This window comes from Lynx rufus, unplaced genomic scaffold, assembly GCF_022079265.1.
Source record: "Lynx rufus isolate CCGP_SWC_20201006 ecotype Redwood Valley unplaced genomic scaffold, mLynRuf1.p SCAF_26, whole genome shotgun sequence".
Classification (NCBI taxonomy): Eukaryota; Metazoa; Chordata; class Mammalia; order Carnivora; family Felidae; genus Lynx; species Lynx rufus.
In genome coordinates, this window is record NW_025814841.1 from 12073858 (window position 1) to 12092401 (window position 18544).

The 18544-nt window shown below is 38.3% G+C and overlaps 1 protein-coding gene across 1 annotated transcript in view; it reads left to right on the forward strand.

The window, feature by feature from the left end:
- Window positions 1–18544, forward strand: part of RAD54B (RAD54 homolog B) — a 97055-nt gene that overhangs the window by 73238 nt on the left and 5273 nt on the right. The window contains exons 10-14 of the mRNA XM_047089019.1: window positions 1854–2144; window positions 6108–6283; window positions 15564–15825; window positions 17565–17631; window positions 17823–18023. Of these exons, the coding sequence (XP_046944975.1) occupies window positions 1854–2144; window positions 6108–6283; window positions 15564–15825; window positions 17565–17631; window positions 17823–18023 (997 nt within the window). The remainder of the gene's footprint in view (window positions 1–1853; window positions 2145–6107; window positions 6284–15563; window positions 15826–17564; window positions 17632–17822; window positions 18024–18544) is intronic.

Genomic DNA, 18544 nt, shown 5'->3' on the forward strand with positions numbered 1-18544 from the left:
TACATGTGCTTAAAGATTTAGCTGTAAGGGTAGAAAATTCTGAAACTAAAGGAAACAAACTAATTGGAAACAGACATTTCTAAAGGTAGGAAATGGTTAAAGCAGAGTCTGCATGTTGTTTACACAATGTATTTCATTGAATCTAAAATAATACCAATTTAAGGTGCATCGTTATTTTATGAACCACTAAGGAAAACATGCTAATAAATATAGTTTAAGAAGTCATTGATGGTGGCTCAGTCGGTTAAGTTCCGATTTTGTCTCAGGTCACGATCTCACAGTTTGAGCCCTGCATCGGGCTCTCTGCTGTCAGCACAGAGCCCACTTAGGATCCTCTGTCTCCATTTCTCTCTGCCCCTTCCCCACTCTCTCTCTTCCTTTCTCTCAAAAGAAGCATTAAAAACAAATTTAAAAAAGCATCCTATATGAGAGAAGTTAAAGTATAAAAAAATACGTCTCAGAATTAATAAAATGATAATTAGTAAATATTTATTGAATATTTCCCATGAACCAGGAATGATACACAATAATAGCTTATGAATATATTTATTAGCATGGAAAATGTTAATCATATATTATTTAAAAATAAAATCACATTCATTTATTTACCCAACACCTACATGTTAAACATCTAAAGTGGGCCAAATGTAAAGTGTTAAATACTAGGGAATACAGTGAAAAGCCAAACTGAATGGCGGCTTGTTCCCATGAAGCTTCAACTATAAAGATCCTGTTTTTGTTACAAATAAAAGTAAAATGTTAAATACATTTATATGTGAATATAAAGGAAAAAGACTTGGAAGATAATACATAAAAATGTTGACAGTAGTGGTTGTTTCTGATTGATTAAACTTGGTTTCAGTTTTAGTTTTGCATAACTGTATTTTCTGACTTTTCTTCAGGGAACCTATTTCTTTTGTAATAAAAACTGAAAATAGTTTTAAAATGTGAGGGGAATTTTTTATGATTTATATAGAAATGAATATATACATATGGGATATTATTTTAAGCTTCACTGTGAAGTTATGTATGCTCAAAAAAGAATTTAAGCTTATATTTCAATCATACTGTGATTTGACTTAAAAAAGTACGGTGGTAAAAACTTTGACACAAACAAAAAGAAGCAAACAAATTGGAAGCAAACATTTCTAATGAACAATGTTGTAATGATTTTGAAAGAATTAGCTGTGCTTTGTGCCAGTAATTTCTTGTAGGTTTAATTTTAGGGTCAATAACTTGTCAAAATATTTGCTTCCAAGAATTTGCTGAGTTAGTTCTTTGTTGATGATTTTAAGACTATGTACCATGACAGTCTTCACATAAAAGCTTACTTTTAGAATAATTTAATTTGTAGATTGTTGATTGCTGATGGCTCTCAACAGTGCTAATAGCCAAACAAAGATTAGGAGACTGGCTTAATTTAGTTAAATGGTTATGCTGAACATTTAAAGAGATGATGGGTCATCTGGGTGGCTCAGTTGGTTAAGCCTGACTTGGGCTCATGTCATGATCTTTTTGGGTTCAAGCCCTGCATTGGGCTCTGTGCTGACAGCTCAGAGCCTGGAGTCTGCTTCCCATTCCGTGTCTCCCTCTCTCTCTCTCTGCCCCTCCCCTGCTTGTGCTCTGTCTCTCTCTTTCAAAAATAAATAAACATTTAAAATTTAAAAAAAAATGAACAAAGAGAATATGATTGGTTTTTCTATCCCAAACTCAAACTGAATTTATTCTGTTAAAAAAAAAAATCTGAAGGGATGTAATTAGTAAATGGTTTATTGATATAAAATGTTTAATGTTCCTTTTAATTGCAATAATTCTTTGTTTACAATACTTTTAAGTCTGCGATTTTTCCATAGGAAGAAAAGGAGTTAGGAGAGAAAAGAGCAGCTGAACTTACTTGCCTCACTGGACTCTTTATCCTTAGAAGAACCCAAGAAGTCATAAATAAGTATCTTCCACCTAAAATAGAGAATGTAGTCTTTTGCCGACCAGGAGCACTACAGATTGAGCTTTATCGAAAGCTGTTGAATTCTCAGGCTGTCAGATTCTGCCTTCAAGGGTTGTTAGGAAATAGTCCTCATCTAATATGTATAGGAGCTCTTAAAAAGCTGTGCAATCACCCCTGCCTTTTGTTCAACTCTATAAAGGTAAGTAGTATCTGAGACTGTGTCAGAGATGTGAGCTAAGGGTTCTGTGTCATGTGAGTCTAAGAGGGCAAATTGGGCCAACCCCAGGGGTTGCATTTGTGGGTTTTTGAGAAGCTCTCCAGCCTCTCCTATATGTTTCATCTGTACAGCTTATCTAGCTTCTATTTGTTCAGAACATGTCCATACATAATAGGACTGAACAAGGGGTGAAATGGATGTGAGGCACTGCCTTCTAGAGTTTGCCCCATGCCCTTTGGTATCTTGTCTAACTAATACTTTGCTGTGGTCCTCCTTCCTATTTTATATATATGTAGCCAATCAGTTTTGTTTGGTGCAAACAAATAGAAAATTTATCGTTGAAAATAATTTAATTTTTTCCCATTATAAAAGTAATGTATGATACATATTGTATGAAATTTATAAAACTCAGAAAACCAGAAGAAAATTAAAGTCATATGATTAGACTGTGAATTGGTGTAACTGAAAGATAGTTGGCAATGTGTACCAAAGCTTTAAAACTGTATGTATTTTGTGGCCTAGCAATACTTTTAGGAATTTATTATAAAGAAATAAAGCTCTCTAGCCAGAAAAAAAACCCATATTTCGATATTAATGATCTTAGCCAAAACTTATTAAGCATATAAATGTACCCAACACTAAATGTTTTTCTAGCATTATTTTGTTTATTCTTTACAAAATTGTGGAATAAGTATTGTTATTACCGTCCCCACTTTTTTTTTTTTGGTGAGGAAACAGGGACTCAAAGATACGCATATATAATCTAGTTCTAGAGAAACTTAATTTTAATGATGTTATGCTTATTATTTTAAAATCTACTTTTTTTCCACTAAATAAATTGAGAGCATTTTCCCAATTAGATACCTTCTCCAAGTATGATTTTTAATGATTATATAGTTGAACTAACCATTTGGATATTTAATAAACATAAGGCAGTTTAGAGTATAGTGAGAGTTTTCTGTTTTGGACTTAGAACTGGGTATCAGTTCCTATTCTACCGCTTACCAGTTCTTTAAGGGCAAATTTTTATTAAAAATTTAAAAAAAATTTTTTTATTTTTCATGAGCTGGGGAGGGGAAGAGAGGGAGACAGAGAATCTGAAGCAGGCTTTGTGCTGTCAGCACAAAGCTGGATGTGGGCCTTGAAGCCATGAACTGTGAGATCATGACCTGAGCCCAAGTCAGATGCTTAACTGACTGAGCCACCCAGGTGCCCCTTTAAGGGCAAATTTAACCATGGTCAAGTTCCATCTGTGGGCCTTTATTTTTCTTATTTCCAAAGAAGAGACAATAATAACTTCCTATGAACATTCTATTTCATCAAGTTCCTGTGGCAACTTGATGAAATAGCATGGAAACAACCTAGCAGAATGCCTGACCATAGAAATTACACAATAACTATGAAAACTCTATTATCCCCAGCTCATTCTTAACACTGTTTTAGAACAGTTTTTATTCTTTTATTTTTTTCTTTAAACAATAAAATCATAATTTACAAACAAAACAAAAGAAAACCCATGGATGCTGCATCACGCTTGACGTCATTAGTTATATAGTTGGAAAATGGAGTGTTCTACCAGAATTCTTCAAGTTTATCCTTCAATGAGTTATATTTACATAGTTTATCATAGGAGAAGTCAGCTTTCTGTAACTCTGCAGTAAGCAGGATTATAACAATTTATTAATCCACTTTTTAAGAAACAGATTTTATATACAGTGATAAAAATTAAACCCTTTGGGCATGATGCCCAGCAAAAATAGAAGCCAAAAATTCTTCCTTAAAAGGTAGACTTTATCATAGCCCAGAATGCACCAGTTAACTAGTAATAGGCACAGGATACCACAAGCTTCAAAGAGGGTGCATAACTTACAATCTGAGTCTTGTTTGGTAAAGCCTTTCCTCTAACATCATAGCAAATGAGGATCAATAGAAAGTGGCTGAAATGAGCCTTCCACATGTATAAACAACCTTGAAGCAGAGTTTTTTCTTATAAAGGTATTCCTGTTGAAACTAGGTTTTTTTCCCAAGTTCAGTCAAGGTGATGGGTCTCTTCTCAGGAAATGTGAATGGAATATAACCAAAAGAAGTGTAACTGATAACCAAAGGCTACAGAGAGTCAGAAGAGTGAATGCCATGATTGGCTGATATGAGAAGTCTAACTGGTAAACTCCCCTGTGATGGAGGTGATTTATCAGGCTGTCACAGAATGAAGATATTATCTATTAGTTGATTCTTAATTAGGGGTATTATGCATTATAATCTGGAAAGCTTTTAAAACTCCATTTGTCCAGACCTCAACACCTATGGACTGATTCAGAAACTCTGAGAGTAGAACCCAAGTATGAGGATTTGGAAAAAGCGACTCCCCAAGTGATTCTGATTACATGTTCCTGGCTAAGAACTTGTGCCATAAGATCACCATTTCCCTTGTATTTTTATTTAATATTCACCAGACAACTTTACGCTAATGATTTGGCTTCCCTTGTGGTTTCATGTGACAGAATGTATAGGCCACTTGGTTTAAATAGGCAAGTCTCCTTTGAAGGTCAATAAATTTATATTCTGACTTTGTTTCTTAATTTGATTAGTATGGCTCATTTGCCTAGAGCTTAAACTTACTCAGTTTCTGAACGTGAAAAGCTGTGGACTAGATCCTGGGTCTGTGGTCTTCTGATGACCTCTCCAAGGTATAGGCATCTTAGCAGACCTAAGCTGAAGCACCCAGCAACCATCTCTTTCCCCTTGTATATTCCAGTGATATTAGTATCTTAGGTTTCCAGGTACTTTTAATCAAGCAACTTTACCCAACTATTATTATATTTTGGAAATAAGCCAAATGTACTTTGTGCCTAGCATCTTACACTACAGGATTCACTGCCTTTAAGTGTTTCTGGAATTATTAAAGAGGGAACACAACACCCACGAAAACATAGGGAAGTATAATAAAGTATATAGTTAACTTCTCAATTAACTAAGGTCAAAGCTGAACTGTATTTTGTAACCATAAAGGTTAAGACTCAGTGCCCCCTTTGCCACCCAAAAAAGAGCTATAAATAATCAAATGGAATTTACATTGGGTCCTTAAGTATCTATAGGATTGGGATAATTGGACAGAAAAATGAGGAAGCATTCCAGGCAGGTGGAGTAGACTGAACAAAGTTTTAAAAACAGTGATAAATCTGGTAAATGTGGAACAAAGTGAGGAGACCAGCCAGTCTCAGAAATTTAACCTAAAAAGTGCTGTAGTTATTAATAAGTATATTTTTAGTTAAGTATTCACATGTCATCTAGGCACTTTTGGAAAAAGAATTTCAAAGGTGCTGATAATCACTTTGGAATAAAAGTATTCTAAAAACCATTGGTAATGTAAACAAAAATATAAGTAAGAATAAATTTCTGTTAACTTATGGCAGAATTATTCCTTCTTGTGGAAGAAATAGCTACGAGAAATTGCTCATAAGAGTGAGTAAACTCTTATGCTTGATTCTGAGTATAACCTGGGAGGTGCTGTGTCAAGCCCACAAATCAGGAAAGAGAAGTAATAGCAGAGGGAAGGAAAGAAGAGAAGAAAGGACGTATCAGTGATGAGAGATCTTAGGGTTTTGGAGAGAACAGTTGTATCACTGTACTGTAGTTTCCTCTCTTATTTCTCTGCTGTCCCTCCTCCCCTTCCCAAGGAACATGTGGGCAGTGATGCTGCCCTTGTAGGGTGAAGATCGCTTGCACTAGGAGATGCATCGAATGGCTCTGTAATGAACTCAGTAGGATGCATGTTACCTTTTTCAAAAATGATCACATCGTAACCTATGAAGATTTACGTAATAGTTAACTTGGTCTTTTCAGATGGCTATTAATCTTCACTTTCCCCCCCATAATTTTAGCATTTCTTTCCCTCCCAGTTAACAAAATAAACATGAGCCAGTTAACAATCATCCTTTTGAATAGGGAAAAGAATGTAGCTCAACGTGGGATGAAAATGAAGAAAGGAGTCTATATGAAGGCTTGGTAAATGTGTTCCCTGCTGATTACAACCCTCTCATGTTTACCGAGGAAGAGTCAGGAAAACTCCAAGTGCTGTTGAAGCTCTTAGCCGTTATCCGTGAACTTCGTCCCACTGAAAAGTAAGAGATCAATTTAATAAACTTGCTTGTAAGTGCTTGTGGAATTTTGGTTTAGGCTATAGCCTTACTTCCTCTTCTCCCTCCTTCTTTGGGATCATGGTCTTTATTTAAGAAAAACTGTATCTAAAGGTAGATACATATGTTTACAAAAACCTGGAGACATCTTTGATATCTAACACCTACTAATTTATTCCTCTATCTCTTTCAGAATCCTTTCTTCTCTGTCGCTCAAATGTTGATACTTTAATTTTTAAGTTTATTTATTTATTTTGATAGAGACAGAGGGAGTACGAGTGGGGGAGAGGCAGAGAAAGAGGGAGAATCTCAAGCAAGCTCCGCCCTGTCAGCTCAGAGCCCTTGTGCGGCTCAAAATCACAAAATTGAGACAATGACCTGAGCTAAAATCACGAGTTGGACACACAACCAACTGAGCCACTCAGACACCCCAAATGTCAATACTTCATGGGGTTTCTCCATAGCCTTCTTCTTACTCTAAACAGCCTTCCTTGGTTTCCTCTACTCTCCATTGTTGCAATTCTCACTCATACAGTCTTGATTCCAAGTTTCTATCTCTGGTCCAACTCTGCCTTCTCATTCCCACATCCTTATTTCTTACTGTTTAATGGGCATCTAAATCTCTCTTGATGTCATGTAAGACTTTAAGGTACAGATATCCCCAACAGCTTTATCCTTTAACCTGATCCTTTTTCATCATTCCTTGGCTTGATGAATGGGACCATGATTCATGCAGAAAATCTAGTCATTCTAGACTCACTTTTCTTCACTCACCCAACATTGTCAGTAACTAAATTCTAGATTGTTATCTCTTAATCTTGGAATATACCTCCTTTCTGGTACCAAGATTTTTGTTTTGACTCTTGTAATTAATGATTTGGGTTATGATGGTCTCTCCCTTTTTTTTTTTAATTTTTTTTTTTAACATTTATTTATTTTTGAGACAGGGAGAGACAGAGCATGAACAGGGGAGGGTCAGAGAGAGGGAGACACAGAATATGAAGCAGGCTCCAGGCTCTGAGCTGTCAGCACAGAGCCCGACGCAGGGCTAGAACTCACGGACCGCAAGATCATGACCTGAGCCGAAGTCAGCCGCCTAACCGACTGAGCCACCCAGGCGCCCCTATGATGGTCTCTTATAAACTACTTCCCTCTTTCAACCTCATCACATATCAGCATTGCCCTAAATTATATTTCTAAACTACAAATGCGAACATATCACTGTCTTCCGTAAAAGTCCTTCAAAGACTCCTAATTGTCTTCCAGGAATTTCTAAACTCTATGTAGCACATCGGGCAAGGCTCTTCATGACTGGCTAATGCCTCCTTTTCCAGCCTCATTTGCCACCACTTCTTCACACTTAACATGTGGTTCAGTCATACCAAACATCTACCAGACCTGCCATTTGCTCTGCTTCTCACCCTCTGCTTTTACATGTTACAAGCTCTCATGCCTCCGCTGCCTTCACTTCTCATTCATCTGACCAGCTTTTTCTCTTCATTAAGACTCAGCTCCATTGCTTTCTCCTCTTGGAAGCCCCCAGCCTCAGATTGAGTTAGATGTCCCTCTTCTGTACGCCCTTTGTGTCCTGTACCTACCTCTCCTGGAGCTCTTCTCACATCGTATTAGTTCTCATTTTAGTTCTCTTATATATCAGTATTTGTAATACAGGGACTGTGTCTTAATTATCTTTGTATCAAACTGTGTTTGTGAATTAAGGCAAAAATACATAGAAAAGATTGCAAAATAGTAATTACTTTTAATTGTCAAGGGATCTGGCATAACCTCTTTGGAGCATTTATAATATCATTTGACTTGTGCATATTTTTAGGTTTATTTTTCATAACAATGAAGGAATTAAAATAAGGAAACTTTCTATAAAGTATTTAATACAGTTTGATTAAAATGTTTTATAATATTTCATATGTACAAAAGAACATGTATAATATAGATGTGCAGATTGTGATCTGGTTTAATCTTATGAGTATAAACTTTAACTCAGACTTAACTATTTGCTTTTTTTGTTGTGTTACTGGATCCATTTTTTTTCTCTTCTCTGAGGAGGAAAGGATTGGTAGTTGTTATTGGACAAGGAATAGTGAATGAATAGTTTTAGAGGAAATGAGAAAAGATAGAAACATATGTATGGAAATTTATCCTTGAAATGCTGTAGGGGATTTTGTACGTCTTGTGGTGGGAAGAAAGGAATGATGAGGAAGGTAGAGTTGGAGGTAGAGTTGGGATAGGGTCATTTTGACTGCCTGAGGGTCTCCAAGAAAACTATACCCTACCTATTCTCTGAGAGAAGCAGCAGCACTTCTGCCAGTGGCAGAGGCTGGGTGTTCTGTTGCTTTCCATTATCTGAAAAGATTCTACTCCCCTCAGCCCCTACCTCGGCCTTTTTAAAATTGTGGTAAGGGGTGCCTGGGTGGCTCAGTTTGTTAAGCGTCCTACTCTTGATCTCAGCTCAGGTCATGATCTCATGGTTTCTGAGAGAGCCTGCTTGGGATTCTCTCTTTCCCTCTCCTCTGCCCCTCCCCCGCTCACACTCATGTTCTCACTCTCGAAATAAATAAATAAACATTTAAATAAATTGTGGTAAGGCTCGCCTGGGTGGCTTAGTCGGTTAAGTATCTGACTTCAGCTCAGGTCATGATCTTCTGGTCCATGAGTTTGAGCCCCACGTTGGGCTCTGTGCTGTCATAACAGCTCAGAGCCTGGAGCCTGCTTCAGATTCTGTGTCTCCCTCTCTCTCTGCCCCTTCCCCACTCATGCTCTCTCTCTCTCAAAACATTAAAAAAAATTTTTTTAATAAAAAAATTGTGGTAAAATACACATAACATAAATTTGCCATCTTAACTATTTTTAAAATATTTTTTATGTTTGTTTATTTGTTTTGAGAGTGAGAGAGAGAGAGCACAAGCAGGGGAGGGACAGAGAGAGATAAAAGAGAGAGAGAGAGAGAGAGAGAGAATCCCAAGCAGGCACCATGCTGTCAGCGCAGAGCCCAACATGGGGCTTGATCCCATGACCTGAGCCAAAATCAAGAGTCAGATGTTTAACCCACTGAGCCACCCAGGCGCCCCTCATCTTAACTGCTTCTAAGTGTATTGTTCAGTAGTGGTAGGTTCATTCACATTATTGTGCAGCCAATCTCCAGAACTCTTTTCATCTTGCAAAACTGAGACCGTACCCAGTATATAACAACTCCCCAGGCTTGCCTCCCCCTCGGCTCCTGGGAACTACCCTTCTACTTTCTGTCTCTGTGAATTTGACTACTCTAGGTACCTCATAAAAGTGAAATCATATAGTATATTGTCTTTTTGTGACTTGCTTATTTTACTTAGCTTAATGTTCTCAAGCTTCGTCCGTGTTGTAGCATGCGTTAGAATTTCTTTTTAAGGCTGAATAATATTCCATTGTATGTATTTTCCACATTTGTTTATCCATTCATCTGTTGACAATCACTTAGGTAGCTTCCACCTTTTGGCTATTGTGAATAATGCTGCTATGAACATGGGTGTACAAATATTCCTTCAATACCCTGCCTTCAGTTCTTTTGGATATATACCCAGAAGTGAAATTGTTGGCTCATTTGGGAATTCTTTTAAAAATTTTTTGAGGAATCACCATACTGTTTTTCTTTTCTTTTTTAAAGTTTATTAATTTTGAGAGAGAGAGAGAAAGAGAGAGAGTGTAAGCAGGGGAGAGGCAGAGAAAGAGGGAGACAGAGAATCCCAAGCAGGCTCTGCACTGTTAGCATGGAGCCCAGTGCGGGGCTTGAATTCATGAACTGTGAGATCATGACCTGAGCTGAGATCAAGAGTTGGAGGCTTAACCGACTGAGCTACCCAGGTGCCCCCACACTGCTTTCCATAACATCTACACCATTTTACATTCCCACCAACAGTGCACAAGATTTCTTTTTTTTTTAAATTTTTTTTTACACCCACTTTCTATTTTTTTAATTTTTTGAATATTTAAACAGATTGTGTAATAATACATTTCAAACAATATGTTTAGTTTATCACAGAATTAAGGTGTAACACTAACAGGGCCCTTAGACTCACATTTCTTCTTCTTTTTTTTTTTTTTCAATATATGAAATTTATTGTCAAATTGGTTTCCATACAACACCCAGTGCTCATCCCAAAAGGTGCCCTCCTCAATACCCATCACCCACCCTCCCCTCCCTCCCACCCCCCATCAACCCTCAGTTTGTTCTCAGTTTTTAACAGTCTCCTATGCTTTGGCTCTCTCCCACTCTAACCTCTTTTTTTTTTTTTTTTTCCTTCCCCTCCCCCATGGGTTTCTGTTAAGTTTCTCAGGATCCACATAAGAGTGAAACCATATGGTATCTGTCTTTCTCTGTATGGCTTATTTCACTTAGTATCACACTCTCCAGTTCCATCCACGTTGCTACAAAAGGCCATATTTCATTCTTTCTCATTGCCACGTAGTATTCCATTGTGTATATAAACCACAATTTCTTTATCCATTCATCACTTGATGGACATTTAGGCTCTTTTTTTTTTAATTTTTTTAACATTTATTTATTTTTGAGACAGAGAGAGACAGAGCATGAATGGGGGAGGGGCAGAGACAGGGAGACAATCCAAAACAGCCTCCAGACTCCGAGCTGTCAGCACAAAGCCCGACGCGGGGCTCGAACTCACGGACCGCGAGATCATGACCTGAGCCGAAGTCGGACGCTCAACCGACCAAGCCACCCAGGCGCCCCTAGATTTCTAATTTCTCCAACATTCTCACCAACAATGTTATTTTCTGTTTTTTGATAATAGCCATGCTATTGGATGTGTAATGATATCTCATTGTGGTTTTGATTTGCATTTCCCTAATGATTAGTGATGTTGGGCACCTTTTCATATACTCGCTGGCCGTTTCTATGTTTTCACTGGAGAAATGTTTATTCAAGTCCTTTGCCATTTTCTAATTGGGTTGTTTTTTAGGTGTTGAGTGATGGCCCTTTTTTTTTTTTTTTTTTAAAATAAAAAACTGAGTGTAGAGGCCAGGCTTTCCAAGGCTGGGCTGCCTATGCACAAACCTTTAAAAAGTTGTAGTGTTTGGTTCCGGGAGTAGTATTACTGTCTTCACTGTGACTACTGTGTTACCATTGACTTGAACCAGATAGTTATATTTTAGGTCTTCTGGGAAGACATCTTCTAGCACATATGGTGTTTTTGAGTAGGTTAAGATGTGTTAGAATGGGGTGGAGGCATATCTGAGGACTCTTGTCCACCGGGTGACCCTTTTGTGGAATTAAAAAAAAAGAAACTTCAAAATTTAAAAACATTTATTTTCCCTCCTGGTTGTTGCATTCATGCACTAGGCTTCATGGCTTGGTGAGCAGACTTTATGCTGCATTCCAGCCCCTGTGCTTCTCTTTGTTGGAGACTCTCCTGCTGGGTACATCTTGCATTGTACTATAGACCTGACGCCTTGCCTACACATTTCAGTTGCTTTAGGGGACAGTCTAGTGAACATAAAAGTAATAGCCTGTTTCCAAGTGGTATGTACTTGTGTGTGGGGGGGAGCTGCTCGAGACCTCTAAAAGAGGCTTGTCTGAGAGTCCTAAGACAGTCACCTATCCCATCAATCTGCACCTAGCCTTGTAAGGATTTGTTGGGGGAAAATATTAAGCCAGAGTTTTTTTTCCTTCTAGTGAAGTTAGATCAGAAAAAACTACGTTTAGATAATATTATTCATCCCTATAAGGTTGCTAGGTGAACTGGGGGAGACCTCCAGGCCCTCCATCCAGCCTGTCCCAAAACATCACTGCAGTCTCTCAGTCTTGTCACAAGAAAAGAATTCAAGGACAGACCAGACAGAGTGGTTAAGTTGTGCTAGTGAAGAGTTTACTCAAGTGAGAGTACACTCTGGAGAGCGGGTGAACTCAAGGGAGAAGTTTGGGTCTCTCTCTTCTATTGACTGTTGTTAACTGAGGGGTGGGCTATTTATTGTTTGGGGAGAGGATTTCTTTGGGAGGAGGATTTTGCATCTTTTCCCCCTTACTTGGTCAGGGTCTCTGACCTTCTTTGTTTTGGGCCTGTCTGGTTTGATCTGGCTTTTTGTGGCTTTGTTTGTGGAATACTGCTGGGACAGGTTGCTAACTTTCCTGGTAACTGGCCTTGACTCCCCCTTTGCTGGCTTCCAGGCATCCTGTTAAAGCCTGACTAACTGCCTGCTCTAACAATAATAGATGAGAAAGAGGAAGGAAAAATGATTGAAATAGTAGTATAGGGATTATGGTAGATTGCAAAAATGGTCTAAGTTCTTCTCCATGTATCCATGTTCCTTTGCTAGGTAATTGTGAGTGATTTCCCACTCTGACTCTGAGCTGAGCCACATGACTTGCATTGGACCATGCAGTGTTGGCAAATATGGCACAAAAAAGAGACTTGCAAAGATCTTGTGCATTGGGGCTTTTCCTCCCTTGGGTTCCTGGAACCCTTCTGTCACCGTGTGAATAAACCTTGGGTAGCCTGATGAGTAGGTCAGCTAGTCCCCAATTGACCTGGCAGCTGACTGCAGATGCTTGAGTTTGCCCAGCCACGACCAGCAGAGGAATCTTCTAGCTGAGCCCAGCCTAAATTGCCAATCTACTGTTAAAAAACAAAATTCAACCAAGTAAATTTGAAGATCTAATTGGCTTTATTAAACAATTCCTGAATCAGGCAGCATCCCATCTAGCAAGTAACTACAGAGGAGCTCTCCTGAGCTAAACTAACAAAAATGTTTTCAAGGCCGAGTGTTGGGGGGTGGGGAGAAAGGAATTTATTAGCAAGGAATGCATTGTTTAAGCAGGGTTGCCCTCCTAAGGGGAGCTGAAGGGGTCTATCAGTAAATTTCCTGGTATTGATCAGGAAATTCCATGTTGACTGGTTAAAGGTTACATTCCTTGGGGACTGAAATTGCAATTAGGTTAGTTATCAAGTCTTGTTTACTGACTTGGGGTCTTGACCTAAGTGATGCCATTTTGGGTCTGTGGTTTTCTTTTTAATACTACAATGTGTAAGCTAAGTAGAAAATAAATGGTTGTTGTTTTAAGCCACTGAATTTTGGGATGGTTTGTTATGTAACAAAAAGTAACTGGTACAAGAAATACAAATATATTGTTGGATTATCTTTCCCTTCTTAGCATAGATATTTAAAATTATAACTGTTAAAATTTGCTTTATTGTTTTTAGATTTCCAGTGCTAATAATATAAATATATAGGAAAGATTCTTTACCTTATTTTTATTTTTTGCTTTAGCTATTGTAAAAAATACTGTTTTTACTTTTTATATTATTTTATTGTTTAAAAATTTTTATTTTTCAAGGTGTTAAAAAGCTCATTGTAAAGCAACAGCCCCCATTTCCTCTCTGCCTTTGCATCCTGTTTCTCAGTGCAATCCCCAGCTCCCCTAGTGTATTGCCAGATCATGTGCTGTCACTGCTATCTTGTTATATCCACATTTTCATCTCCAGAATTTCTCTCTGGATTTATTTATTTATATTATTATTATTAAAAATCTTTTTAAATATTAATTTTGAGAGAGACAGAGTGTGAGCAGGGGAGGGGAAGAGAGAGACAGAGACAGAGAATCTGAAGCAGGCTCCAGGCTCTGAGCTGTCAGCACAGAGCCCGACGTGAGGCTTGAACCCACAAACCGTGAGATCATGACCTGAGCTGAAGTCGGACTCATAACTGACTGAGCCACCCAGGTACCCCTGATGTTTCTTATTTGAGGATATTAATTATGTTCTTAAAATTGTTTCCTGTTTCCTCCATTGCTCTGTTTCATACAGGTTTCTTTTTTTTGTTGTTTATTCATTTTAGTGTCTATTTTTCATGTTGGAAGCTTACCTCAAATTGTTGGTGATCCATTCATATTTATGATTGATGTAGTAAAACGTTAATTGAACACTGCATGTGCCCGGGTAGGGCTGGTAGACTGGTGGCCCTTATTGGGTAATTAGACAGTGAGCTGGCTTTTTTATTTGGGGCCTCCTTATCTGTGGACCTTTTCTTCAGGGTCATTTAAATCATTCCAGAGGTGAATCTTCCAATACTATCTTTTTGAGGTGGGATGTGAGAAGAAGGCCTGGCTACTGGTGTTCAGGGAGTTGGCAGTAAAAGGGAACTGGGATCGTACATCCGGTGTACAGACTTTCATTTTGATTTCTCACTATAACCTTGCCTTCTAGAGTCCCTTGGTCTCAGTTTTCTTTGCATTACTTTCTCCAAAATATAAACATTCTAGCTGAGAAAGAATAGTCATGGGAATAGAGTTTGGATTCTGTTTACCAGTGCTCTTATAATAGCTGCAGTCTAAACACCTTCCTTCTGAGATATGTTAAGATTCCCTGATGTGAATAAATTTGTGCTTGTTTCTTATTAGAATCTACCTCCTTGGGCACTTAGGTTTTACAGTGTCTGTACTCCTCAGCAGGTCACCATTCCATTATTCTGTGTTTTCACACATAACTATCTCCTTGCTTTATCAAAGGTAGAGTTATTTCTGTTTCTCGTTCTGATGTTTTTAGGGTGGCTTCAGAGAGGTGAAGAAAGCATAAAGCAGTATCTTAATACTGGACATCTCTTTTTTTTTTTTTTTTTAATTTTTTTTTTTCAACGTTTATCTATTTTTGGGACAGAGAGAGACAGAGCATGAACGGGCGAGGGGCAGAGAGAGAGGGAGACACAGAATCGGAAACAGGCTCCAGGCTCTGAGCCATGAGCCCAGAGCCCGACGCGGGGCTCGAACTCACGGACCGCGAGATCGTGACCTGGCCGAAGTCGGACGCCTAACCGACTGCGCCACCCAGGCGCCCCAATACTGGACATCTCTTAGATATTGATTTAAAAATTGAATTTAAGGGATGCCTGGGTGACTCAGTTGGTTAAGTGTCCGACTTTGGCTCAGGTCATGATCTCACAATTCATGAGTTTGAGCCCTGTGTTGGGCTCTGTGCTGACAGCTTGGAACCTGGAGCCTGCTTTGGATTCTGTGTGTCCCTTTCTCTCTGCCCCTCCCCTGCTTTCACTCTGTCTCTGTCTCTCTTTCTCTCTCTCTCAAAAATAAACATTAAAAAAACTAAAAATTGAATTTTAAGGAGAAGCTGTGATTTAATTGTACAAGGTCATTGCTGCATGTTCTATAAATATCACTGATAGTATCACTGTAGTATTTCCTTTCAATTAAAAAAACCTAATACTGCTTTAAAATTATATATAAAGACTCTTTCTTTTTGATTGGCAGGGTGGTGTTGGTGTCCAACTACACACAAACCTTGAATATTCTACAAGAAGTATGCAGGCGTCATGGATATGCTTTTACAAGACTTGATGGACAAACACCAGTCTCTCAAAGACAGCAAATTGTTGATGGCTTTAATAGTAAATACTCTTCTGATTTTATTTTTTTGTTAAGTTCAAAAGCTGGTGGTGTGGGACTTAACCTTATTGGAGGATCTCACTTAATTCTGTATGATATTGATTGGAATCCAGCCACTGATATCCAGGTATGACTATTTATGAATTAAATAAACATTATGGGGTGGCTTGGTGGCTCAGTTGGTTAAGCATCTGACTCTTGATTTTGGCTCAGGTCATGATCTCATGGTTTGTGAGTTCCAGCACCGTGTTGGGCTCTGCGCTGAGCCTGCTTGGGATCTTGGGATTCTCTCTCTCTCCGCCCCTCTTGTGTGCATGCACATACTCTTTCTTTCTCTCTAAACAAACAAATGAATAAACATTAAAAAAAATAAACATTATAGAATGCATACTGGGGATCTAAAGCCTGCCAGGGATATGAAGATGAAGAGGATATATAATTGCTGCATAGTGAGCCCTTACTTTCGATCAGGCACTCTGCTAGGTGCTTTACATCTGTTTAATGTTCACAATAATCCTGCAAATGTGGATATTATTAGCCTGTTTTACAGATAAAGATATGGAAGCTTGTTCTGGGCCACATAGCTTAGAAGAGGCAGAGCCAGGATTCAGACCCAAACCTGTATTTCTCTGTTCTCTACTCTACTGCACAGTTGGGTCTTCAGGATGCTCATGACCATCAGGGAAAGAAAATAAAGTGTTATAGATGCTCTGATCAGTGTTTGTGCAGGGTGTAGTAAAGATATTAAGTTAACTGATTTAGGAAAATATTTCAGAAGCAGCTTTTGTTTTCTTCAGAATACAGTCTATCTTCACATATTTTCAGATTTCTACCTACAGTTTGCACTCACTTAGTGTCTATGTTGGGGGACTCGAAGACAGCCCTCAGGTTCAGTGGTTACTAGAAGGACACATAGAGCTATACTCATAGTTACGGCTTATTACAGTGAAAGGAAACAGACTAAAATCAGTAAAGGTAAAAGGCACATGGGGAGTTCAGGAGAGATGAGGCACAAGCCTCCAGTTGTCCTCTCCCACTGACGTTGTATGTACAACACTTAATTCTCCCAGCACTGATGAGTGACAACACATATTGGAATATTGCCATCCAGAGCAGTTCGCTCAAGTCTTGGTGTCCAGAGATTTTGTTGGAGGTCAGTCATGTAGGCATGGAGTACCAGTGTGGCTGGCCTAAGTTGCTCAGTCTCCAACCCCACCACAGGTCAAACTGGTCTATAGCCCACACCTGAGTCAAATTGTTGGTAAAAACTATCTTCTGTGGCCCAAGGCCTTAGGTAAACTAAGATGCTCTAATCAGGCAGGAATTGACAAGGGCTTAGAGTTTATCTCCCAGGAGCTGGTTGAAAGTGAGACATTTCTTTGGAATGTGTGGGATTTGAACACCAACTGTTTACACTATCATTGATACGTTGTGAAACCACAGGAATCTACCCAGAGCCTGAACTGATTGCAGGTATCTTAGGGATTCATAAGCTACTTGGAATGAGAATAAACCCTCCATGCTCATGCTATACTTGGTTCTTTGAGTTCTTGCTGTCCAAATTCGCTGTCCTGTTCTTTGATGCAGATAGATCCCCTCACTGTTGTGTGACAACTCTGCAGCTTTTTTACAGTACGATAGTGAGTGTTCATCCCTACCTTTCTTTCCAGGAAAAGAGTATGAAGTGGAGAATGCTTGGGTATGCCTGGGCTTTGTTTTCTGAAGCTATAATTGAAATCTAGAATTCCTAATCTTACATATGTTAAGATAAGCATATGCTTATCTTGTTAGCATAAGCAATATGCTTATGTGGACAGGGCTACTGGTTTCCACTGTACTCTCAGAATTTTCATCTGTTTTCTATAGGCAATGTCTAGAGTATGGAGAGATGGTCAGAAACATCCTGTACATATTTACAGACTCCTAACCACAGGTAATAACCCTTCAGTATGACAAAAAATGTAGTCTTTTGAAGAGTTAAAACAATTTTTTTTTGCTCAGTCTGTACTTTGATATCAGAAATATTGTTATTTTGTTAAACAGTATGCTAATAAACATGTTTTACCCTACAAAAATAACAGACTTAAAGATCTGAAGGAAATCTAATCAATGTTTTCTCTTTAGGTACAATAGAAGAAAAGATTTATCAGAGACAAATCAGTAAGCAAGATCTTTCAGGGGCAGTTGTAGACCTAACCAAGACCTCTGAACATATCCAGTTCTCAGTAGAGGAGCTTAAAAATTTGTTTACATTACATGAAAGTTCACATTGTGTTACCCATGACCTGCTTGACTGTGAATGTACAGGAGACAAAGATCATACAGGTTAGTTGTATTTTAATTCTGTTATGATGGTAAAGTTAATTTATCTCTCTTTAGCAGTTGAAAACATTTAAATACAGAATAACTGAAATATTTACCATTTGCATTTATTACTTTTCTTTTTTTTCTCAGGTCATAGGGCACCTGCCAGATGAATATTTGAGAAAATATTAATTAGAACCTTATTAGTTGTCTCAATTTAGCGTCTTCTGAATTAGTTGTTAAATGTTTAACTTGTTTAGGAAAATCAAGTCCTGGTATAATGACTTCAGAGTTACAAAAAATGTTTTTAATCCTTATTTCTATTTCCTAAAAAACATACTTGACAGAATAATCCTACTGTGTTTTTTTTGGTTTAGAGCTTATTTATAATGTGGTCATACCTTCTGAGGCAGTTAGCAGGGGCCACCATACTTCTCAGTACTTGACAGACTCCCAGTGCTGCTTAAGTGAGCCTGAGAATGTCAGCCCTTCAGAGTTGACACTGTTCAGATAGGAACTGGATCAGGAGTAGGACTTGAGCA